Source organism: Macaca nemestrina, chromosome 15 (genome assembly GCF_043159975.1).
Source record: "Macaca nemestrina isolate mMacNem1 chromosome 15, mMacNem.hap1, whole genome shotgun sequence".
Lineage (NCBI taxonomy): Eukaryota > Metazoa > Chordata > Mammalia > Primates > Cercopithecidae > Macaca > Macaca nemestrina.
Window position 1 is genome coordinate 2,610,884 of NC_092139.1, and position 25,839 is coordinate 2,636,722.

General features: G+C 53.6%; 1 protein-coding gene across 5 annotated transcripts in view; it reads right to left on the reverse strand.

The window, feature by feature from the left end:
* Nucleotides 1-16: 16 nt before the first annotated feature.
* The window catches only part of LOC105470543 (SS18L1 subunit of BAF chromatin remodeling complex), a 40,512-nt gene continuing 14,689 nt past the window's right edge, over nucleotides 17-25,839 (reverse strand). Inside the window, exons 1-11 of one of the 5 annotated variants that reach the window (XM_071079086.1) lie at nucleotides 25,751-25,834; nucleotides 24,739-24,838; nucleotides 23,797-23,881; nucleotides 22,357-22,501; nucleotides 21,001-21,180; nucleotides 19,421-19,585; nucleotides 18,830-18,931; nucleotides 17,604-17,696; nucleotides 9,701-9,820; nucleotides 7,685-7,812; nucleotides 17-3,253 (exon numbers count right to left, since the gene is read on the reverse strand). In XM_071079086.1, the coding sequence (XP_070935187.1) occupies nucleotides 3,227-3,253; nucleotides 7,685-7,812; nucleotides 9,701-9,820; nucleotides 17,604-17,696; nucleotides 18,830-18,931; nucleotides 19,421-19,585; nucleotides 21,001-21,180; nucleotides 22,357-22,501; nucleotides 23,797-23,881; nucleotides 24,739-24,838; nucleotides 25,751-25,805 (1,200 nt within the window). In that variant the 5' untranslated portion in view covers nucleotides 25,806-25,834 and the 3' untranslated portion in view covers nucleotides 17-3,226. The other 4 variants (XM_011722636.3, XM_071079085.1, XM_011722637.3 and 1 more) reach the window with 4 other exon arrangements.

A 25,839-nucleotide genomic window follows, 5' to 3' on the forward strand; every position in this document is an offset into this window, starting at 1 on the left:
AACCCACTTTATAGGATGATTTTTGAAGAACCAGTTTATTAAGAGATTACACCAAAAGCATGAACAATTTATACGTCAATCTCCGGCTGAAAAAAAAAAATTAACCGATAAGGATGTTTTTTAAATGTACTGTACTCACAAATAACAAGACAAATTTGACCTGTTCAATAAATAGAAATGAAGTGGCTAAAAATTTTTAAATGGAAAACAGTCTTCTTTGTACAGTTTTGAAGGGATGCCCCCCTATTCAAGCCTATACGTAGAAAAACTCTGACAAAATCAGAGGTTTACTTAAGACTCCAACCATATGAGTGTATTAAGGTTTCTTTTCAGATCTTAGATCTTGTCCACCTTAATCCCATTCATAAAGACTCTTGGCATGAGTTCTGATGTACTGTTTTAATATGCTAAGTACTGTCGATTCAACAACAAACCCTAATGGGTGATGAGCTTTTGCATACCAATATGAATTTGTCAGCCCTTCTGAAAATTGTGGTCATCATTTTTCAAATTCACAATTTGCTGGATGTCAGGGAACAAGAAGAAGAATGAGCGTCAATTTTCACATCTTCCTTTGCTTCTCCACTGGCCTTCCATAGAAGTAGTCAGAAAAAAACAAAGCACCATCAACCACACTTCACAAACAATTCATGTTAGCCTAAGCTTTTCTCAACATTCATAGGACAGAAGATAGAGTAAGTTAATGAGAAGGAATTGCTGGCATCACTTTCCATCACAATATTACATAAAAATGGACAACACATTAAATAAACATTCTGTTATTAATCATTAAATATATTAACACCAAAAATCATGTATAAATTAGGAAATAAATGTACAAACTATTTTGCAAAGTGCTTTTTAAAATATATACACAACATTCAAGATATTCTTAATGTAAGACATTTCAGATTGAAGTTTTGGGATAAGTGTCCTTTTCTTTCAGAAAGTATTATTAATACAGCACTTAAAAAAACACACAAACACACATAAAAGGCATATTCCCAGATTGGCAAGGAATAAAAATAAACTATTTTCACAGTTATCTAAAATGTTTAACATTTTCAGTGGGAAATTTTAGTCCCCGATTGAGTTTGCAAATTAGTTCTATGAAAATCGACAGGAAAAGAACAAAATCAAGGGAGATGACTCCCTAACTGAAATTGCTAATACATTTGTCAATTACCAATTAACTCTCATTTCAGTAATTTAATATGAACATATACATTTATTTTTAAGCCCTCACCAGTGTTAAGGGTTTTAAAAACCCTTACGCCTACAAAATAAACACTTCTGTCCCCATTTGTGTGTGACATCTGTCCCGTAGAGGAGGGGAGAATGTCCTGGAACAGGACTGGTATTCGGCACAGGCAAGTCCTTTAATCTGTGCCTCAGTTCTTCATCTCTAACATGGGAACTGTTACTCCAGATTTCCTCATAGGGGCTGTCAGGATTAATTCAGGCAAAACACAAAATGACTTGTAAATTCTAAAGCAACTCTGGATAATTACTTTTAACTGTGTGTGTGTGTGTGTGTGTGTGTGTGTGTGTTTTGAGACAGTTTCACTCTTGTCGCCCAGGCTGGAGTGCCATGGCGCAATCTTGGCTCACTGCAACCTCCGCCTCCCAGGTTCAAGCCATTTCTGCTGCCTCAGGTTCCCGAGTAACTGGGATTACAGGCATGCGCCACCACGCCTGGCTAATTTTGTATTTTTAGTAGGGACGGGGTTTCTCCATGTTGGTCAGGCTGGTCTTGAACTCCCAACCTCAGGTGATCTGCCTGCTTCAGCCTCTCAAAGTGCTGGGATTACAGGTGTGAGCCACTGTGCCCGGCCAAGAATTTTAACTTTTAAAACAAAACATCAATTGAAGAGAAATATCATTATTAGTAGGCCTCATATATCAAGCATTGGATATCTTTTGTATTTTCTTGGTAGTTCTTGGAAATTCATCAGCATTTATCCAAAGATTTTTTTTAAAGGATTAATGGCAAATATGAATATTATTATTCCACGTAAAGGTTGATCAAAAGTCCATGCTACTTATTAATGGAAATGTGGGATTTTTTTTTTTCCTTTGACCATACTTTTGCAAGTGTGCTGTCTTTAATGTTCACACAGAATTTAAATGGGATTTAATGTCCTAGAAATGTAAAAATTACTCAAGTTTCTCTATAAAAAACCTTTACTTTTCATTAGAAAGAACACAGTAATGTTAGTGGATGTGACTTTCAGACATCCCTAAAAGAAAAGAAATGCTTGCTTGGAGATCTGAGCAAGTAGGTCCTGGAAGAAATAATATAAAATAAACAACTTGCCAACTGTTTGGAAAATTTGATTTGAATATTTTAAATTACCTATCAACTTAGAATCAGGCGTATTAACTATTCCAATCCCAGAAATGACCATCAGCTAAACAAGGGTCAGAGCCAGAGTAACCCAGAGAGCTGCCTCTTTCCCTCAGCAATGCCGCCGGCCCTGGGTTAGGCGATTCGTCCGCGGCCCTTAGGGATTCATATTTATCTGGAATACAGTCATTGATCCCTGTTTACTTTTTAATCCAAAACTATGTACCTTTTTGGATAAACGGAGTTGGCGAGAGACAGGCAATGAGCAAGCTCTGGAAGTGGCCATCTGTGGCCTCTCCCGTGGGAGGTGCTTATCCTTTTCGTTATGTAACAGAAACTGGCCCAACACACAGAAGCTGCCCTCCCACCCACCCCATCGAGGCACAGGAAGAGGCTGCCCTCCAGGGGCTGTGTGTGTGTCCAGCTGTGGTGTAGCCAGTTAAAGAGAAGTTGACAACCCACACAACACTGCACGGGGAGGGAAATGAGACCTAAGGTCTGCTGACGGGAACAGGTGGACTGTGGTGTCCTCCAGATCTGTCCCGCCCCTGGGTACAGAATGCTCTGATGACAAAATGACCCCCAAAGCTAGCTAGAAACATTGAGAAGGGGGCAGGGGGACAAAAAAAGGATACCTCTCCATGTACCGACATACAATACTATACACAGCACCAAAAGTATCACACCACCAAGCGCTGTCTTGCGCCAGGGGTGCGCGCTCGGCGTCATACCCAGCATGAAATGAGCACGCTTCACATGCAGACGTGGCACTGGGCGAAAGGGTAACCAACATGTCACAGTTCACCAGAGCTGCCGCCAGCCCATCCGGCCCCTGGATGAACACGCTACCACAAGGGCTCCAGCCAGAACGTGTGTCCCTCACTGCTGGTAATTTCCATACTGGCCCTAAAAGAGATCAAGACACAGATTACACCCCTATAGTCACGAGTAAAAGGAAGACAGACGTCCACCCCAGCCAGGACAGGGGGTAGGAGGGACAATGGCAAGCAAACCACCTCTGCCCACATCTCAGGCGGGCAGCGAACGGCTTTCCAGAAGCCACCGGCCAAGCCTGGGGCTAACAACGTAGAGAGGGCCAAAGGTTCATTCGTTCAGTCGCACGCTGGCATCGCTGCGGCTGGGCCTGTGCCAGGCCTGGCATCAGAGCCTTACACTGGGCCTGCTATGCAGGAAGGCTCTCCTCCAAGTTGGCCCCCTGGGAGCTGATGCAAACACCATCTGTCCCCCAGCCTGCTAAAGTAAGAAAACGGGAGCGGGGACGACCAGGGTAATGCGTTTCAATCTATAAAAAAATCTGAAGACCCAGCCTGGGCAACATGGCCAGAATCCATCTCTACAAAAATCCAAAACTTAGCCGGGTGTGGTGGTGTGTGCCAATAGTCCCAGCTACTTGAAAGGTGAGGTGGGAGGATGGCTTGAGCCCAGGAGGTCAAGGCTGCAGTGAGCCATGATTATGCCACCGCACTCTAGTCTGGGTGAGACACTATTTCCAAAAAAAAAAAAAAATCTGAATTTGGAGGCTGAGGTAGGAGGACTGCTTGAGCCCAGGAGTTTGAGACCAGCCTGGGCAGCACAGCAAGACACCATCTGTACCAAAAAATGGAAAAAAGTAGCTTCAGCCAGGCGCAGTGGCTCATGCCTGCAATCCCTGCACTTTGGGAGGCCAAGGTGGGCGGATTACTTGAGGTCAGGAGTTCAAGACAAGCCTGGCCAACACAGTGAAACCCCGTCTCTACTAAAAATAAAAAAAAAAATTAGCCAGGTGGTAGTGGCACATGCCTGTAATCCCAGCTACTTGGGAGGCTGAGGCAGGAGAATCACTCGAGCCTGAGAGGTGGAGGATGCAGTGAACTGAGATCATGCCACTGTGTTCCAGCCTGGCGACAGAGTGAGACCCTGTCTTAAAAAAAAAAAAAAGAGGCCAGGCATGGTGGCTCATACCTGTAATCCCAGCACTTTGGGAGGCTGAGGTGGGAGGATCACCTGAGGTCAGGAACTCGAGACCAGCCTGGCCAACATGGCAAAACCCCGTCTCTACTAAAAATACAAAAATTAGCTGGGTGTGGTGGCACGTGCTTGTAATCCCAGCTACTCAGGATGCTGAGGCAGGAGAATCGCTAGAACCCGGGAGGCGGAGGCTGCAGTGAGCGAGATCGCAACACTGCACTCCAGCCCGGACAACAGAGCGAGACTCCGTCTCAAAGAACAACAACAACAACAGACGAAAACAACAGCATGAAGAGAGAACTAGAGAGCCCATGCCCCACAAGGCCACAAGACAGAGAATTCCTTGAGCAGCGAAACGGAGCATCGGATCTGTGGTAAAAGCCGCTCGGGTGACTGCCACAGAGGAAGACAACGATCATTGCATGCCTGAGTCTCCCTGTGCCCCCAGCTAGTTAATGATCAGATTTCCTGAGTGCCTGCAGCAAGGAAGTCGGGGAGGGAGGAAAGCTGTTCCCGCCTGACCAAGAATCCAGTCCACATAACGTTCCTGGTGAACACAGCCTGTCACATTTTCATTCCCAGAGCCGCCTGTGATGGTCCTAGTTAGCAGGAGTCCGTTCTGATGTCTTTCTGCCCCTGCACCATTGGGTAAGATGGAAAGCCTCAAAGCCAGAGCTGCTCAGCTGAAGGCATGGCAGCCCTTGAGCCCTGTAAAACCACGGGCAGCCCCAACGCCTCAGCACTTCAGTGTTTTTTTTTTTTTTTTGGGACGGGAGTTTCGCTCTTGTTGCCCAGGCTGGAGTGCAATGGCGCGATTTCGTCTGTCTCCGTCCGCTCCCGCCCACCTCGGCTTCCCAAAATGCTGGGATTATAGGCGTGAGCCACTGTGCCTGGCCACCTCAGCACATTTTTAAGTGTAGCCCAGTGGTTCTCATATGGAGACAATTTTGCCCTGGGGGGCATCTGGCAATGTCTGGAGCCATTTTAAATTGTCAGACTGGGCAACGGGGGTGCTACTGGCATCGTGGGTGGAGGCCAGGGATGCTGCAAACATAACACCGTGTGCACGACGGCCCCTAGGAGACGCCCAACGCCGGCAGTGCTGTGCCAAAACGCCATGGCCAGTTACACTTGATTCTGACTAAAGACTATGTTATGTTAATATTCTGCAGTTAGATGGACACATTTCCCCCTAAATGTGGAATTCTCTGTCTTCTCCATTGCTTTGTGTCTTTTCTTTGTTTTGAGATGGAGTCTCGCTCTGTCACTCAGGCGGGAGTGCAGTGGCGCGATCTCAGCTCACCTCTGCCTTCCCAGTTCAAGCGATTCTCCCACCTCAGCTTCCCGAGTAGCTGGGCTTACAGGCACCCTGCTAATTTTTGTATTTTTAGCAGAGATGGGGTTTTACCATGCTGGCCAGGCTGGTCTCGAACTCCTGACTGCAGGTGATCTACCAGCCTCAGCTTCCCAAAGTGCTGGGATTACAGGTGTAAGCCACCATACCTGGCCTTTCTTTTTCGTTTTTTTAAGACAAAGTCTTGCTCTCTATAGTCCAGGCTGGAGTGTAATGGTGCAGTCACGGCTCACTACAGCCTCGACCTCCTGGGCTCAAGGGATCCTCCTGCCTCAGCTTTCCAAGTAGCTGGGATTACAGGTATGCACCACCATGCCCGACTACTTTTTTTATTTTTTGTAGAGACAGGTCTCGCTATGTTGCCCAGGCTGGTCTCAAACTCCTGGGCTCTAGCAATCCTCCTGCCTTGGCCTCCCAAAGTGCTGGAATTACAGGTATGGGCCACCACAACCAGTCACGGTCCTTTCATAGGTAGGCATAAAGTTATATGTCCTCTGGTTCAGTCTTATAATTAAGTTAGGACATTCACTTATTTCACAAAATCCAAGTAAGTTATTTTCAGGACTGTATGAAGGAGGTATAGTGTCTCGTCAGAATCATTAATTCTAATTTGGATGCAGACTGCTGTCCTTCCAGACCCCAGCATGACGCTCCTGTGCAAGCCTAGAGGGCCAAGCTGGGCCTGCTCCCCGCTGACCGGCGCCCAGCACACACTGGGGAGAGGCGGCCCCTGGCGTCGGCTGCAGTGGCCTCACGGTGTCCTGAGAGCACACCAGGAGCACTCCTAACGTCTGTGTAAATGCCTCATCGGCGTGCCCTTCCCAGGCATGACCTTCTGAGTACTGTGCCCTGGCAGGGGGCCTGTGTTACATGATCTTTAGGCTTCTCTACATCTACCTGGTGACCCTTTGCCCTCTTGAGGGAGGAGGACGAGAAGCATTTAAAAAATAGTATTCGGCCTCTTACCTACCCAGTTCCCTGAGAAAAACCACCTTGATCGACGTAGTGCTTTGAAATTTCACTGGCGGTGTAAAGTGTCCCTAACACCTCTGGCCAGCTCAGAGTCACCAACACAGAGCCATTTCCTGCTAAGGACTCTCTCAAAGGAGGCTCCAAAAAATGTCCAAGACCATTCTCCTTCGTATGCCCCATGCTCCAGCCACCGAGCCTCCTTCGGGCTGCCTTCACTGCGACAAACCTCCCGGTGCCTCAGGACCTTGGCACGCCCTCTTCCTGTGCCTGGCTCATTCTCCTCTAGGAGGCCCTCGCTCCTGCAGTGCTCCCGCCACACAGACCCCGTCCTCCTCCAGAGGGAAGGCGATGCCTGCTTTATGGAGGCCCCCACGCCCACCTGTCCCTGTCACCTCCCGCCAAGCCGGCCTCCTCACTGTCCCAAGAGCTCCCGCTCTTCCATCTTCCAAGCTGCTCTTTCCTCAGCTCCTTCAAAGCCCTGCTCACTGTTCCTGGGCAGAAAGGGCTCCCCCTCCCTGGGCTGAGCCTGGGGCTGCCACTCCCCGCTGTGTCTTCGTCCTGGAATTGTCCACAGGGGCCAAATGCAGCCGCCTGTGCCCCCACCTGGAAGGCGGGCTCCACTCGGGGCCCGCCACTCTGATCTCAGCACGGTCTGGCCTATGGGACAACCTTATGTCTCCGTAGCGAGATAATAAGCTCTGAAAGCGCAGGGTTCGTGGCACGGCCACACACCAAGCACCCAGCAGAGACCGGACACGTGCCCAGTACGCGACAAACACTGGCAGAGTGAACGAATGTGAGAACCAGGCATGCAGATCTAACGGTGAGCTCAGGGTATGAAAAGCCAGCTGGATGACTGAGGTGAGCATATACACAGAGGTAATTCTGAAAAACCTTACAGGCTCAGAGACTTAACATTCTGGAAGGAACCCTGGAAGCCAGTTAGTTCCAGCTCATTATTCCTCACGGCCATAAGAGAAATCTTCATTATGTCTCGACAGGCGCGGTAGATGGGCACATCTGGAAACATCCAGAAAGCTTGCCTGTTCATAGCCGTAGGGCCGCTGCTGCTGGGCAGACGGCGCTGTCTGCGGTGCTCGGTAGCTTCCGTACTGCTGGCCTTGGCCTTGCTGGTAGCTGGGGTACTGTGACGGGGCTCCCTGGGCAGGCCCTGAGAAAACACCAGGAACTGTGAGGCCAAAACGGGCGCATCTTTATTTTTTTTCTTAACTTAAAAATTTTCTAAAAGCTTCTTCCTCTTTTCCTTAAAAAATTCCTGTCTCAATGCATCAGCCTTTTGTCAATCTCCAGAACGCCTGGCACCTGCACGTGCTCCTCGTTAACTCTGAACAGCGAGAGCACCACACAACCGACTCCCCAGCCCCTCCAGTCCTGTGAGGTCCCAGGACGGTGCCCCAGGCCCCCACCAGCATGGGGAGGGCTGATGGGCTCTCTCCATCTCCCCCGAGCTGCTGCTACCTGAGGGCAGGAGAGCCCTCCAGAACCCACTGGCACCAGTCACACTGGCTGCTGCAACTTGTAACTTAACGATCACAGGAGCTGCTGGAAACCTGCAGGCAGGTGAGACAGAGGCACCGTCTCCAGGAAGCCTAAGTCAAAGGCTCCGGAAAGAACTGATATGATAGAGGCCTTTTTTTTTTTTTGAGACGGAGTCTCGCTCTGCCGCCCAGGCTGGAGTGCAATGGCCGGATCTCAGCTCACTGCAAGCTCCGCCTCCCGGGTTCACGCCATTCTCCTGCCTCAGCCTCCCGAGTAGTTGGGACTACAGGCGCCCGCCACCACGCCCGGCTAGTTTTTTGTATTTTTAGTAGAGACGGGGTTTCACCGTGTTAGCCAGGATGGTCTCGATCTCCTGACCTCGTGATCCGCCCACCTCGGCCTCCCAAAGTGCTGGGATTACAGGCTTGAGCCACCGTGCCCGGCCTTTTTTTTTTTTTTTTTTTTTAACGACAGGGTCACACTCTGTCACCCAGCCCAGGCTGGAGTGCAGTGGTGTGATCTTGACTCACCGCAACCTCCACCTCCCAGGCTCAAGCGATTCTCCTGCCTCAGCCTCCCAAGTAGCTGAGACCACAGGAGTGTGCCACCATGCCCTGCTAATTTTTGTATTTTTTGTAGAGATGATCTCACTATGTCACCCAAGCTGGTCTCGAACTCCTGGGCTCAAGCAATCCTCCTGCCTCAGCCTCCCAAAGTGCTGGGATTACAGACATGACCCACCACACTGAGCCTCAAGTAATATTTTATTTTTATTTTTTGAGGAGTCGTCTCGCTCTGTCACCTAGGCCGAAGTGCAGTGGTGTGATCTCGGCTCACTGTGACCTCTACCTCCTGGTTCAAGCAATTCTCCTGTCTCATTTCCTGAGTAGCTGGGACTACAGGCCCCCACCACCACACCCAGCTAATTTTTGTATTTTTAGTACAGACGAGGTTTCACCATATTGGTCAGGCTGGTCTTGAACTCCTGACCTCAGGTCATCCAATCACCTCGGCCTCCCAAAGCGCTGGGATTACAGGCGTGAGCCACCGTGCCCAGCCTCCTCAAGTGATTTTTATACTATTTATTGTAATGGCTGTAAAGGGCTGAACAAGCACAGCAGAATCAGGCACGAGCCTCATAAGAAACCATGTGTGTGTAGCTCATCCTGAGAACTGAGATTTTGCTCCAACAAAAGACCTGGGGCAGCCCAGAACTTATTTGTCAGAAGATTCCTGGGTGATTCTAAGCTGCAGTGAAGGCTGAGACCCACAGGCTTTGACCTGCTCTGTCAAAGAGGTCGAAGCTGGGCATGAGGCGTGCAGGTGACAGACGGGACACTGGCAACCGTCACAGGCCACGTGGGCAATGAATTTATGTTCAAGTTAAAATAAGATGTTTCAGGTCTACATGCATGTATGTTTCCAATTTTTCTGGAAACCTAGAAGTATCCAAAATAAGTTTATCACACTTCTGCCTGCACACCAGGGTCACTGTGCACGTATCCATGTGCAGCAGGGGTGGGCGTTGGGGGGCCCCGAGGAACGTGCTCCCCTCTTACCGTAGCCCTGCTGCTGCCCGGGGTAGCTCTGCTGGCTGGGGTACTGCTGCTGGGAGTAGGTCTGCTGCTGCGCGGCGCCCTGCTGGTACCCAGCCTGCTGCTGGCTGTACTGGGAGTTTCCTGGAGGGAGGAGGAGACACGGAAATGACTTTCCACCTGGGCTAAGGGGGCTCATTCTGAGGCCCACTCACGACACGGTAACTTTGGAATCCCAAAACCAAATCCATTGCTTCGGCATGTTTATTTTTTCACAACGTTTCAAATACTATATTACACCTTTTCTGTTTTTTTTTTTTTTTTCTTGAGATGGAGTCTTGTTCTGTCGCCCAGGCTGGAGTGCAGTGGCGCGATCCCGGCTCACTGCAAGCTCCGCCTCCCGGGTTCACACCATTCTCCTGCCTCAGACTCCCGAGTCGCTGGGACTACAGGCGCCCGCTGCCATGCCCGGCTAATTTTTTTGTATTTTTAGTAGAGACAGGGTTTCACCGTGTTAGCCAGGATGGTCTCGATCTCCTGACCTCATGATCTGCTCGCCTCGGCCTCCCAAAGTGCTGGGATTACAGGCGTGAGCCACCGCGCCCGGCCCATTTTTCTTGTCTTTTTTTTTTTTTTTTTTTTTTTTTGAGACGGAGTCTAGCTCTGTTGCCCAGGCTGGAGTGCAGTGGCCGGATCTCAGCTCACTGCAAGCCCCGCCTCCCGGGTTCACGCCATTCTCCTGCCTCAGCCTCCTGAGTAGCTGGGAGTACAGGCGCCCGCCACCTCGCCCGGCTAATTTTTTTTGTATTTTAGTAGAGACGGGGTTTCACCGTGTTAGCCAGGATGGTCTCGATCTCCTGAACTCGTGATCCGCCCGTCTCGGCCTCCCAAAGTGCTGGGATTACAGGCTTGAGCCACCGCGCCCAGCCTTTCTTGTCTTATAGAAATACAAATGGAAAGCTAAGAAACAAAACGGTTAATACGACGACTAAGACAGAGATGAACGCCAGTGCCGCAGGTCAAACTGCTCCCCAGAGAGATGCTTAAGTCCTAACTCAAGCACCTGTGAACGGGACCTTATTTGGACCTAGGGTCTCTGCACATACAATTTTTTTTTTCTTTTTTTTTTTTCAGAGACAGGGCCTCCCTCTGGCACCCAGGCTGGAGTGCAGTGGTGTAATCAGAGCTCACTGCAGCCTCCATCTCCCTGGCTCAAGTGCTCCCCTCACTTCAGTCTCCCAAATAGCTAGAACTACAGTGTGTGCCAGTGTGCCCAGATAACCTTTCTTTTTTTGAGACGGAGTCTCGCTCGGTCGCCCAGGCTGGAGTGCAGTGGCGCGATCTCGGCTCAGTGCAAGCTCCGCCTCCCAGGTTCGCGCCATTCTCCTGCCTCAGGCTCCCAAGTAGCTGAGACTACAGGCCCCCACCACCAACCACAATGCCTCGCCACAACGCCAGGCTAATTTTTTGTATTTTTAGTAGAGATAGGGTTTCACCGTGTTAGCCAGGATGGTCTCGATCTCCTGACCTTGTGATCTGCTTGCCTCGGCCTCCCAAAGTGCTGGGATTACAGGCATAAATCACCATGCTCCATGCAAAGAATTCATTTTTCTACTTCACTTTTCTGGTTGGAAATAACTTTCCTTTTTTAGAAGCTGTAAAATGTAAGTATTTTAAAACTGCAATCTAGTATTTTTTTAAATAACAGCTTTATTGAGATAATGCACATTGGAATGGCTTAAAAACCTATCAGGGTAATTCAATCTGTAGTTAGATGGGATGACAAAACACACACATGCTCTTATTCCAGGCTGAACTCCTCCTAATGCGAGAGCTTTGGAAAAACTTACTTGAGCCTTTCCAGTTATTCTCTTTTTTTTTTTTTTTTTGAGACAGAGTCTCGCTCTGTCGCCCAGGCTGGAGTGCAGTGGCCGGATCTCAGCTCACTGCAAGCTCCGCCTCCCAGGTTCACACCATTCTCCTGCCTCAGCCTCCCAAGTAGCTGGGACTACAGGCGCCCACCACCTCGCCCGGCTAGTTTTTTGTATTTTTTAGTAGAGACGGGGTTTCACCGTGTTAGCCAGGATGGTCTCGATCTCCTGACCTCGTGATCCACCTGTCTCGGCCTCCCAAAGTGCTGGGATTACAGGCTTGAGCCACCGCGCCCGGCTCCAGTTATTCTCTATCCAGGAAATATCTTGAGTCCTGAACTTCCACGCCTTCCTCAAAATCCAGGGGCAGTTCCAGCAACAGCTGGCAAATGAGCTGTCACCATCACGGGAGAAGGCTTAAGGCCACTGTCCTTTATCCTGCCCCCATGAAAGCCATCTGAGACATGGTGGGTGGGCTTTCAAGGGTGTCAGGGTCAGCCTGCATATTCTCATGTTTGATAACCCACTTTATTCTTTACATAATAAAGGAGCCAGTTTTCGGCCGGGCGTGGCGGCTCACGCCTGTAATCCCAGCACTTTGGGAGGCTGAGGTGGGAGGTTCACAAGGTCAGGAGATCGAGACCATCCTGGCTAACATGGTGAAACCCCGTTTCTACTAAAAATACAAAAAATTAGCCAGGCGTGGTGGTGGGCGCCTGTAGTCCCAGCTACTCTGGAGGCTGAGGCAGGAGAATGGTGTGAACCCAGGAGGAGGACGTTGCAGTGAGCGGAGATCGTGCCACTGCACTCCTGGGCGATAGAGACTCCGTCTCATAAATAAATAAATAAATAAATAAATAAATAAATAAAGGAGTCAGTTTGTAGGACACGGGCCAGCTTTGCCCTGGCACACAGCAGGTATGCAGCAGCAGTATGAGTGCCAGCTCAGAACACCCAGCCCCAGCACACAGGGACCAGGCCTGGCTCTCACACCCCAGAGGGTGCTCAAGTGATCTAGTGTGAACTGGCAGCAGCCGCCCTATCCCCAAAGAAAGGGGGCTGCTGAGATAACTCTACAGGGAAAGGGGGCACAACTTCTGTAGAAAAGGCCTTCGCTGTTTTCAGACGTGTTTCATGAAATCTGCAGGGCCGGTGGGGAGCCCAGGCAACGGGGCGAGCAGATGTGGGGCCTTCCTCCACAACCAGCAAGTACTCCAGGGTTCTTTTTCTTTTCGAGACAGAGTCTCACTCTGTCACCCAGGCTGGAGTGCAGTGGAGCGATCTCGGCTCAATGCAAGCTCCGCCTCCGGGGTTCACGCCATTCTTCTGCCTCAGTCTCCGAGTAGCTGGGACTGCAGGCGCCCACTACCACGCCCGGCTAATTTTTTTGTATTTTTAGTAGAGACAGGGTTTCACCATGTTAGCCAGGATGGTCTTGATCTCCTGACCTTGTCATCTGCCCACCTCGGCCTCCCAAAGTGCTGGGATTACAGGCGTGAGCCACCGCGCCTGGCTCTTTTCTTTCTCTATTCTAAGAACCCTCTGGCATTCTGCAGGGTGCCTGTGAGAAGGTGCTGGGCAGCGTGGCGCATCTGTGAAACAAGAGGCCAGAGCACACCCTCTGCTTGCTCAGAAGGAGCAATCAGCCACGAGGAACAAGTGAACGACGCTCAAAGCCGTGTCACATAAAAACACAGTGATCCACACGAGGATGCAGCCGAGGAGGCCCGAGCGCTGCCTGGGGAAGATGTGTCCCGCAGACCCCGGCCACACCACCCTGTTGTCCACTCCTGGGACACGCTGGTCACCACCTGGCAAGAGCTGAGAAATGCACATGACACGCCAGCCATGCTCGCGACTCCAGGAGGCGTGGATGGTGTGGACAGCCCTAAAGTGAGGTCCTTTCAGTTTCTGTGACAGCCAATGAGGTTCCTTTTTTGAGATGGAGTCTCGCTCTGCTGCCCCAGGCTAGAGTGCAGTTGCGTCATCTTGGCTCACTGCAACCTCTGCCTCCTGGGTTCAAGTGATTCTCATGCCTCAGCCTCGCAAGTAGCTGGAATTACAGACATGTGCCACCATGCCCCGCTAATTTTTGTATTTTTGGTAGAGACGGGGTTTTACAATGTTGGCCAGGCTGGTCTTGAACTCCTGACCTCAAGTGATCCACCCACCTCAGCCACCCAAAGCACTGAGATGATAGGCCTGAGCCACTGTGCCCAGCCCCACTGATGTTTAATTTAACTTCTGAAGCTGCCAATACATCTACATGATTCAAAGGTAAACAGAGACAGACCTACACCTTCAAGAGGTTCTGGGAAGGTGGCCGCTTCCACCCCTGCTCTGGACTGCCTGAGCCCGAACCCCATCTCCTACCCATAAGCATTTCTGTTGGTTGTGTTGGTGTTTGCCCATTGGCTGATGGTGTGAGTGTGCGTGTGTGCAAAGGTACTGTCCCATCTTGCCTGCATTTTCACAGAGGCACATCCCACACACTCAGCTCCATACCTGGCTTTTGCAGCTCATGGGCGGTCTCTCCTAGCGGCAATGACGCCCAGATGCCAGGTCGCGAGGGGCTGGGCTCTGTCCAGTCTGATCCACTGCAAACCTCACTGTGATACAAGTGTGGCACTTGCACCCCTCCCCTGGCTCCTCCCCCACCGAGCACCACATCCCAATGCTCCTGCCCAGCACGAGTGACCCCGTGGCCTCTGCTGTCCCCTCCCGGTTTGGTCGGCCCCACTCTGGTCCCCTCCTATTACTGGTGCCCAGGGCATGAGCACCCTCTCGTTTTATCAGATTCTGCAGGCTCCTAACTGATGCCATCACTAGGAACAATTCCAGCACCAGCCTGTCCCACTCATCCTGCTGTGGGATGACTCAAAGTTGGAAAATTCTTTTTATTCTGTTGCCAAGGCTGGAGCGCAGTGGTGTGATCATAGTTAACTGCAGCCTTGACCTCCCGGGCTCAAGCTATGCTCCTGCCTCAGACTCCCAAGTAGCTGGGACAACAGGCACATGCCACCACACCTGGCTAATGTTTTTGATTTTTAGTAGAGAGGGGGTCTTACTATGTTGCCTAGGCTGGTCTCAACTTCTCAGGCTCACGTGATCCTCTGCCCTGGCCCCCACAATGCTGGGATCACACATGGGAGCCACCACACCCAGCCTGATGCTGGGATCACAGGTGGGAGCCACTGTACCCAGCCTGGAAAATTCTTTATGGTGCCTTTGACCCATTCCTCCTAACGTCCCCCCCAGCCTCTCCACTGCACCATGGGCCACAATTGTGTTTGAAGGTGGCTATGACATGTCCACCAGTTTCTTCAAAGCAAAGTACCCCCAGGCCTCTCAGCCCTGGAAGACTTCATAGTACCACCTGCTGTATGGTAAAGTGTCACCTACAGACGTGTACTCCTCGTGTCAGAGTCGAATTAACAAGCAGATGGAATAAAATGCTTCTAAATCAAGGAGGAAACCACGCCGTCTGTCTTACTGGTCTTAAGAGGTTACTAAGCTTTTTAGCAAATTTCTCATCAATGATGGAAGGCAAGAGTATGTAACCCACGACAAGCTACAGAAGTACGTATCAGCCGGGCACGATGGTGCACACCTGGAGCCCCCCACTGCAGGAGGATGAGATGGCACTTGAGCCCAGGAGTTCAAAACCAGCCTGGGCAACATGGCGAGACCTTATCTCTACAAAAAAAAAAAAAAAAAAAAGCCAGGCCTGGTGGTGCATGCCTGTACTCCCAGCAATTCGAGAGGCTGAAGCAGGAGGATCACCTGAGCCTGGGATTTCAAGGCTGCAGTGTGCCACGATCACGCCACTGCACTTCAGCCTAGGTGACAGGGCAAGACCCTGTCTCTTTAAAAAAAAAAAAAAAAAAAAAGCTACATCAGACATTAAAAGGCTGAGCAGCACATCCTGCGTTTGTTTTTGGGATAAAGTATGTCAGCCTTGGGCAGATGCATGTGGACGCCTCGCCATGGACAAGGCTGAACCCTGTGCCCTAGCTGGAAGGGACAGGGGCAGGCCCATGATGGCAGAGATCCTGCCGGCTCCCAGGGCTTATGGAGGCACCACTGCAGCCAATATGCCAGAAGATAGCCTCTTGGCATTTTTTTTTTGAGACAGGGTCTGGCTCAGTCACCTAGGCTGCAGTGCTATGGCACAATCTCAACTCACTGCAACCTCTGCCTCTTTCAAGCGATTCTCCCACCTCAGCCTCCTGAGTAGCTGGGATTACAGGTATCCACCACCACGCCTGGCTTTTTTTTTTTTTTTTTTTTTTTGGGAGAGACAGAGTTTTGCCATGTTGCCCATGCTGGCCTCAAACTCCTGAGCTCAAGCAATCTTCCTGCACTGGCCTCCCAAAGGGCTGGGATTACAGGCATAAGCCACCATGCCTGGCCATTTCTTTATTTTTATTTTTATTGTTTTTGAGACAGAGTTTCACTCTTGTTGCCCAGGCTGGAGTGCAGTGGCGTGATCTCGACTCACTGCAACCTACACCTCCTGGGTTTAAGTGATTCTTCTGCCTCAGCCTCCCGAGCAGCTGGGATTACAGGCACATGCTACCATGTCCAACTAATTTTTGTATTTTTAGTAGAGACGGGGTTTCACCGTGTTGGCCAAGCTGGTCTCAAACTCCTGACCTCAGGTGATCCGCCCACCTCGGCTTCCCAAAGTGCTGGGATTACAGGTGTAAGCCAATGCACCCAGCCAATTTTTTTTTTCAGTGACGGAGTCTTATTCTGTTGCGAGGCTGGAATGCAGTGGCGCGATCTCGGCTCACTGCAACCTCTGCCTCCCAGGTTTAAGCGATTCTCCCACCTCCACCTGAGTAACTGGGACCACAGTCGTGCACCGCCACACGGCCAGCTAATATTTGTATTTTTTAGTAGAGATGGGGTTTCGCCATGTTGGTCAGGCTGGTCTCAAATTCCTGGCCTCAAGTGATCCACCTGCCTTGGCCTCCCAAAGTGCTGGGATTACAGGCATGAGTCACTGCATCCAGGCTTTCTTCTTTTAAACTTTCATTACGTATTCATGTACTTCTTGTTTCCCCCAGGTTTATGAAGGTATAACTGACATTTAAATGTAGGCAATCGTAGCGCACACCGTGATGTTTCTATATGTGCCTACACTTGTGTGCTTTATTTCTTCACAGCAGGCTGAGACGTGTAAGCTCAGAAGCAAAACTTTTACACATCTAAATCTTTAAGAAGTAACCCAAACAAGGAAATCTGTAGTGTTTAGAGCCCGCCTGCTTTGTGTACCTGGTGAAGCCTCACTGACACTGTTACCTCTTGCTAAATTGCAGCCCTGCAGTGGGAAGGCCTCAGCCACTGCTGCCTGCCGGTCAGTGTCAGCAGACACGAGGCACCTCTCCCCAGTCGCTGCAGGCCCACCTTCCCTCCCAGACGAGGTCGTGCAATCCCACAGGCGATCATCGACTCTTCTCTGGGGGCCACCTTGATCCCGGGGATGGGGTTGGAACTGGCTGTGTGTACCTCTTCCCAACTCCACATTCTGGGATGTTCTATTGGGGTTTCAGGGCAGCCAGGGTGGAGGCACAGACACCTCAGAACGAGGCAAGTCCACCTGAGACACGGCCCCCAGCGCAGCACTGCCCAGGACTGCCACGAAGGGCAGCAAGCCCCAAGCCACAGATGTTGTTTCCTGGCCTGCAGGTGTCTGAAGAAACGCAAGGCCACACCCAACGCAGCCACTGCTGGCCTCTGGCTGAGGAAGCCCTGAGAGTGGCTCGCAGGCCCCACGCTCCCTGGCCGGACCCAATAAGAGTCTGTGCCCCCAACCCCAGCATGGCCAGCTGAATCCTTTCCTGTCTCACGAACACACACATAAGGCAAGCGGGGCTCCCGACACAGTCTGAATCTCCAGTTCCCAGAACACTGTCTCCCGTCCCATGCACTGTGCTGGGATTTAAGAGACTCACTGAAGACAGGCACTGCGTGCTCCTAAGGGTGCAGCCTCTTAACTCTGCTGCATGTGGCGCTTACGCTCGAGCCCAGCATGCGGCTGTGCTCCTTACCCCCCTCGTAGTAGTGCTGTGTGGACTCCTCGAATGACCGGTCGTAGCTCTGCTCCGTGTAGGATGACTGCTGGTAGGCATAATCGCCGTGGCCTGTGTGAAACGGAGACGGCGACAGTCAGCAGAAGCTGCGCACTGCACAGGTCCCGGAAGAGGCAACTGAGACCCAGGCTGGGGAGATGCTGTTGGGCCAGGGAGGTACCCAGGGCCAGCAGGACCCGTGTTCCCCCAGACCATGCCCCAACCTCCTGAGCCTCGGCCTCCTCACTGAAACGCAGACATCAATGCCTCCTTCTTGGGGCGACTGTGAAGCTACCTGGGGATTTATGCAGAGGATCAGCGCTCTCAGTGCCCACCACACGGCCACGCTAGTGACCCGACCGCCCTCTCCTCCCCGCTGCTAGCTCCTGGGAGGACGCAGACAGGGGTGTCCAACCCTCACCGAGGCCTTCATTGCAAGGTGGCTTGCCCTGCTGCCACCTGCCCACCTGCCTGCGCACCTGCCCCTTGCTGGCTGAGGCCAGCTCCCTGCCTGGATGCCTCCCAGGGATCAACCCAGCCTTTAAGACCACTTTATTTTATTGTTATTTTCACTTTAGAGACAGGGTCTTGCTCTGTCACCAAGGCCGGCGTGCAGTGGCGCAATCATGGCTCAATGCAGCTTCTGCCTCCTGGGCCGAAGCGATCCTCCTGCCTCAGCCTCCCAAAGTGCCAGAATGACAGGTGTGAACCACTGTGCTCAGCCAAGCCACTTTCAGCATCCCCTCCACAAGCCCTGGGCTATGGAAAGACTGAAAGATGACGAAGGTAAAATGCAGAGATGAGAAGGGGCAGGAGGGGGTGCTGCAGGTGGAGCCGTCACCTTCAGGGCATTCTCTGGGAAGCCAGGAGGCTTCTTCTTGAACATTTCCACCTATCTACGGCTGGGGGCTGCAACTCTCCGCCTCCAACTCCCACATCCTTTCAGGAAGAGGAGGCGAGGCCGCGTGGAGGCGAGTGCAGTGGTGTGTGCCTCAGCTTCTCTCTGCAGAGGCCAGGCACCCCGCCAGTCCAGCTCACCCCGTCCCCTGCCTCGCTCCTGCAGGGCATCTGGCCGCTCTGCCTGTAGCCCAAGCCTGAGCTGGAACGACTGGGGACGCACTGCAGTGGCCACACCCTCCTTGCCCTCCTCGCCCCTGCAGCTGCTCTGCTGTCCTGGGCAGGGTCAGGCTGCCGCCAGTGCTCACCGTCGGGGTAGTACTGCTGGCCCATGGGCTCTGCGGCGCCCTGGCTGTGGCTGTACTGCTCGCCATAGTACTCCTCCTGGCCCAGGTACTGCTGGGAAGAGCCTGCAGGGGAACCACATTCAGCACCAGTGCGGGCCGCACCCTCCTCCCTTGGAGGACCTCCTCGCTCGCTGGGGAAGCCAAGGCCTCGCTCAGCGGCCTCACCCACCCCAGGAGAACACCCCCACGCTGTCACCGTATCCAACTTATTTTTTGTATTTTTAGTAGAGACAAGGTTTCACCATGTGGCCAGGTTGGTCTCGAACACCTGGCCTCAGGTGATCTGCCCACCTCGGCCTCTCAAAGTGCTGGGACTACAGGCATGAGCCCGGCCTGTGACACTCTTAATGACAACTGCCGCCCCTGCCCCCAACCCTGACTCCTCGGGGACAGCAGACCCTCCGCGGGCCACACCCCAGCCCGCACCCCCAGTGTCCACACCAAGGCCCCAAGCCTCACTCCCCCAGGCTCCCCACAGACAAGCACACAGCCTGGCACTTCACCACCCGGGGCGGTCAGCCGTGCCCGAGACCTGGCCTGGCCGGGCGTTACCTTGCTGGGAGGGCCGGTAGGGCGCCATAGGCCGCTGCCCCATCATGCTGCTCCCCTGGCTGCCCTGCCCCATCATGGCGATGGACGACTGGCCCTGGTAGTGCTGGCTGCCGCCCTGAGCCGAGCTGTAGTGCGACGTGGCCGCCTGCTGCTGCATCATGGAGACTGCACGACAGGACAGAGGCCCCACATCACCCCGGGAAGCCTCCCTCCCTCCCTCCCACACCCAACTACCTCCTGCGCCCAGGCAGGTTCCTCGTTATTTTCCTGTGCTCCGCACGAGAACGCCACCCTCCCCTGAAAGGCCTGCACTGACGCCCTGCATGCTCAGACCCGCTGCTTACACCGACTATTTGAAAATGTGCCGACGTGCAGAAAACAGGGAGAGCCCCTGGGCAGGAAGATCCAGTGGCTTCCACAGCCAACCACCACCTTTCCACCTCTCCTCGGACACACAGCTCCCGTGACAACCCCACTTGCGCCGTGGCTCGAGTCCTGTTCTCCCCAGTCCCTTGAGCTGGCCTCAGGGGTCACACTGTCCCCTCCTTAGTCCTGTTCTCCCTGGTCCCTTGAGCTGGCCTCAGGGGTCACACTGTCCCCTCCCTAGTCCTGTTCTCCCTGGTCCCTTGAGCTGGCCTCAGGGGTCACACTGTCCCCTCCCTAGTCCTGTTCTCCCTGGTCCCTTGAGCTGGCCTCAGGGATCACACTGTCCCCTCGTTAGCACCTGTGCAACCTCGCGGCCCTTCACGCTGGCCTGTCGTACACGTCCCCTGCTCAGAAGCCCCTAGCGGAGCGCCATCCAACAGAAATGACACGAGCCACACTTTTTAAAGTTTCTAGTAACCACATCAAAAAAGTAAAAACAAACAGGTGAAATCCATTTTAATCGTGCATTTTATTTGAGTCAGTATGTCCAAAACAAACGCTTAATACTCAGTTATTGTGAGAAAATCCTAAGGAGGTCCTCGGCACCCTTTTTTGGCAGTAAGCCTCTGAAGTCCATGTGTCTCCAACACTCAAGAAACTCAACCAGGACTGACGCCCACGAAACGCGACTGGGGCCGATGCTCATGGAACGTGATGGGGACCTGCTGCTTCTCAACTGCCCAACACCACACGTGGCCACCATGGCGGATGGCCCCACTCTCGGGCTCCTGCTGCCCTGCAGAAAGGCTGGGGCCTCTGGCCCAGCGCTTCTGGCCCCTTGTCTTCTCCACTGAGGTGCCTCTAGCCAGGCTGTTCCCTTCCTGGGGAACAACTCTACCCCCACCTCTGAGAGCCCAGTGCTCTGTCCAGACCCAAGGCCAGTGGCCCCCGCTCCCTGAAGCATTCCCTGAGACTCCATGGGAAACACCCCAACCCTTCGCAAAGCTGGGGGACAGGAGGGGTTGGCTGTGCACCCACTGGTGCCCATCCCTCCGGAAGCTCTCAGAGGCGGCGGCCAGCCCTGATTCATGGGCCCCTCTCCCGCAGCACCCAGCAAGAGGGCAGCTCCCCAGGGACACATATCCAACATGCATGTGTCAAGGGTCTTGGAGGCAGGCCCAGGCCCCCCGGGGTTGCAGAGGCAGAGGAGGTACCTGGGTTGGACTGCATGTTGATGTTGGTCCGAGACACGTAGTTGCCGATGGTGCCTTGCCCCTGCATGGGGACGCCCTGTGAGGCGGGCCCCGCGTGGCTGTAGCCGGGCCCCGAGATGCTCATGGAGGTGGTGGGCAGCGTGTTAGGCGCCGTCTGCTGCATGGACACATGGCTCGGCCCTGGCAGGGGGAGCAGGGAGTGGTGTCAGGCGCTGGGGAGCCAGGTCACCACTTCTGAAGGTGAAGACGCCCCAATTTCCCTTCAAATGATTTTGGGAAGAGATTCTATCAACATCACTATTAATGATTAAGTGACTAAAAAAGAAGTAAGTGGCCTGGTGCAGTGGCTCATGCCTGAAATCCCAGCAGTCTGGGAGGCTGAGGTGGGTGGATCACCTGAGGTCAAGAGTTCGAAACCAGCCTGGACAACATGGTGAAACCCCGTCTCTACTGAAAATACAAAAAAATTAGCCAGGTGTGGTGGCAGGTGCCTATAATCCCAGCTACTCGGGAGGCTGAGGCAGGAGAATTGCTTTAACCCAGAAGGCGAAGGTTGCAGAGAGCCAAGATCATGCCCATTGCACTCTAGCCTGGCCGACTAGAGCGAGACTCTGTCTCAAAACAAAAAAAAAAAAAAAAGAAAGAAAAAAAAGCAGCATACATGCTAGCAATGTACAGCATGCACTGTTTATTTGTTGTTATTTTCTGAGACAGGGTCCGGCTCTGTCACCCAGGCTGCAGGGCAGTGGCATGAACACGGCTCACTTCAGCCTCACCCTCCCAAGCTCAAGTGACTCTCCCTCCTCAGCCTCCCAAGTATTAAGCAGTTTGGACCACGCGTGGGCACCATCACACCCAGCTAATATTTTTATTTTTTATAGAGACGAGGTTTTGCCATATTGCCCAGGCTGGTCTCAAATTCCTGGCCTCAAGCAATCTGCTGGTTTAGGACTTACAGAGGGTTGGGATTAAAGGTCTGAGCCACCATGCCCAGCCTGTTATATTACTATTAATAGTCTCCAAACGTTACTCATGCTTCTTAATTCAAAGACAGGAGCATTCCATTGTTATTACACAATCCACCTGGAACCTGGCAACTTGCATTTGAAATGAATGGAGCATGACAGTGTCAGAAAGAGCAGGCGATCTGGAGCAAGGGCTCATCCCAGCCACATGGCAAGCTCGCTGCGGCCCTGAGCCTGGGCGATGGCAGCTGACCTGTGGCTACCCCAGGAAGAGTGGGTCCCCATGCCCAGCCCTGTGACGGGTGGGGTGCCCCACCATGGCAGCTGCCTGCCCAAAGGCTGCCTTGGTGGCCTTGTGACCAGGAATGCCCTCCTCCCCCGCCGCACTCACCGTTGCCAATCTGGCCCTGCAGGAGGGAGGAGGGTGGCAGGCCCGTGCTGATGGCGTCACTCAGGCTGCCCTGGGAGTGCAGGCCCTGGCTGGAGCCACTCTGAGTCAGGGCTCCAGGGCCCAGGTTCATGTTCTGCGTGGGCGGCTGCAGGCAACAGGAAGTTTCCAGGGAAAACGGTTAATTCACGGAGAGTGACCTCCACAAGCCAGGCCAGGGATGAGAGGGCGCCTGAGATGTGCTGCCACATGTCATGGCCACCTGGTTCATGTTCGTAATCAGCAGCCATTGTCACAGCCAGGTGACCGCAGAGCACCAGGCCCAACAGCCAGGTGACCTCCGAGCACCAGGCCCAGACGGAGACGGCATAGTGAGTGTCTGGGTGAGCGTTCGGAACTCTGCTAGTATCGAGTTCATCCACACATGCCTGGGTTTGAAAAGCTGGACCTCCTTCTCCTGGGACAGCAGGGAACCCCTTCCCCTGTCCAACCCAATGCACCCTGTCCTTCTCAGGTGCAGCTGGCCGGCGCCTCTGTGCTCCCTGTCCACGACCCCTCCAAGCCAAGGGCCTTGGCACAGGCGGGATCCCTCTCCTGTTTCCCGTGCTCCTGCTGCATGTGCCCCGTCCCCTCACTCCCCCCACCCCATGCCCACCTTGGATCACACCACACGGAAGGGAGTGTGCAGTGACCCTCAGCACTCTCCCAGATCAAGGTCAAACAGCAGCTCTGGAGGTATGCACACACACGCTGTCTACAGCTGGCCAAAAAAAGAAAATTTCCACCAGGACCTGCGGGTGTCTGCAGGGTGAAGAACTGCAATGTGACAGGTCAATGGAGGTGGATTTAACATTTTTACTCACGAAACGCATCCTGGCATTTACATCATCGCTTGCCAAGGACTAAGGGTCGCTAGGAGATACAGCACTCCCGGTGACAATTTAATTTTGGAAAAATGCATTTTTAAAAAATCAAACAAAATAAAATATTTGAACTATCATTGGGAGAATTCACTGTGCTGGGCACGTTTTCTTTTAAGTTCTGTTTTCACCCACAGCAGCGCATGTGCATGGTTCACAACTGCTCAAAGCACCCGGAGAGGTTCCAGGGAGACGCAGGGGCCCCCCATCCCATCTCTCCCCACCCCCGACCCGAGAGCTGCGGCCGTTCCTACAGTGGTTCTTCCGGGACTTCCCTCCCTTCAATACATACAGAGGCTGAACCACAGTTCCGACCCGGCCACCTCAGACGCCGTCGTTACCCCCAGTCTGTCAGGAAGGGTTGGTCACCACCGCCCACACTCCCATTTCTGGTGACTCTAGTGGTATTTTTGGTTTCTCTGAGTCATCTCTGTTACCTGAGGTGACATGCCCACAACTCCCGATTTTAGGCAGTGTCGGAGTCCTTGCTGGGTAAAGGGGGCCACCCCCAGCGGGTACTCACGGCAGGAAGCAGGGACTGCATGTTCTGGTTGGAGTCTGCGATCGTGGCCAGGTATACCAGGTTCCGGTGCAGGATTTGCTGGTACCTGCAGGAGAGGGGGCATGCATGAGGCAGGAGGACGGGACCACGGAGTCCCCAGGTGGATCCAAGGCAGAAGTAAAGTGTGAACACCACAGTCTGACAACCAACCAAACCTCACGAGGACACGGACTCCAGACGACACCCAGGGACAGGCCAGCTGGTTGCCCAGCTGGACACAGGCAGGTGGCAGGGTGCTGGGGTCTAGGTGGGGAGGCAGGGCAGCCTCTACCCCAAACCCTGAGCAGGCTCCCATCCCACACCAAAACCTCTGGAAAGACTCTAAGGCAGCAGCTAACGGGGAGCTGGCACTGGTCTGCTCAGAGAATGGAAATGGGGGAGGCCACGAGGAGGCAGGGGCCTGAAGGTGACAGAGGGACAGAGCCCTTGTCCAGCTGAACCAGGCAGTGGGCAGACTCCATAGAGTCAGTGACCCTGAGAAAGCCCTGGAAAGAAATGGGGAAGCACAGTTCTGTCAGGGAAGGCCCCTCGTACACCTCACACCAGTGGGGCCCCAGTCCCCTCACCCCACTCACACCCAGGGGTGTCTGAGGCCATTCACCTACTTCCCACCTCCAGGTCAGCCTGATGGCCACTCGGACAGCCACTTGGAGGGTGGCAGACTGGCCATACACCCCTCCTCTGTGTCAGGCCCTAGGGTCACAGGAGGTCCCACCTGGAGGAGGTGCTGTCTCCCGGCCGTAGAGCTGCCCACAGAGGCTGGCCCGGGCCTCCCCACACTGCTCTTTCCTCCCGCCTCCCTCGGAACTACCCCAGTTCTGGCAGCAACGCTTCGCAGCTGTGCTGGGGCCTCTCGGGACGTATCTGACCTCCGCACCGGGGGGCTCTGGGGACGTATCTGACCTCCGCACCGGGGGGCTCTGGGGACGTATCTGACCTCCATGCTGGGGACTCTCGGGACGTATCTGACCTCCATGCTGGGGACTCTCGGGACGTATCTGACCTCCGCACTGGGGGGCTCTCGGGACGTATCTGACCTCCGCACTGGGGGGCTCTCGGGACGTATCTGACCTCCGCACTGGGGGGCTCTGGGGACGTATCTGACCTCCATGCTGGGGACTCTCGGGACGTATCTGACCTCCGCACCGGGGGGCTCTGGGGACGTATCTGACCTCCATGCTGGGGACTCTCGGGACGTATCTGACCTCCGCACTGGGGGGCTCTCGGGACGTATCTGACCTCCGTGCTGGGGGACTCTCGGGACTTATCTGACCTCCGCACTGGGGGGCTCTCGGGACTTATCTGGCCTCCGCACTGGGGGGCTCTGGGGACTTATCTGGCCTCCATTGCTGGGGGGCTCTGGGGACTTATCTGGCCTCCATGCTGGGGGGCTCTGGGGACTTATCTGGCCTCCATGCTGGGGGACTCTCGGGACGTATCTGGCCTCCATGCTGGGGACTCTCGGGACTTATCTGGCCTCCATGCTGGGGGACTCTCGGGACTTATCTGGCCTCCGCACTGGGGGACTCTCGGGACGTATCTGGCCTCCATGCTGGGGGACTCTCGGGACGTATCTGACCTCCGCACTGGGGGGCTCTCGGGACATATCTGGCCTCCATGCTGGGGGACTCTCGGGACGTATCTGGCCTCCATGCTGGGGACTCTCGGGACGTATCTGGCCTCCATGCTGGGGGGCTCTCGGGACTTATCTGGCCTCCACGCTGGGGACTCTCGGGACGTATCTGGCCTCCATGCTGGGGGGCTCTCGGGACGTATCTGGCCTCCGTGCTGGGGACTCTCGGGACTTATCTGCCCTCCATGCTGGGGACTCTCGGGACGTATCTGACCTCCGCACTGGGGGGCTCTCGGGACATATCTGGCCTCCGCACTGGGGGGCTCTCGGGACATATCTGACCTGCGCACTGGGGGGCTCTCGGGACATATCTGGCCTCCATGCTTAGAGTCTGCATGACCCCCAGAGTGTTCCGCGGACGGCGGGCGGCA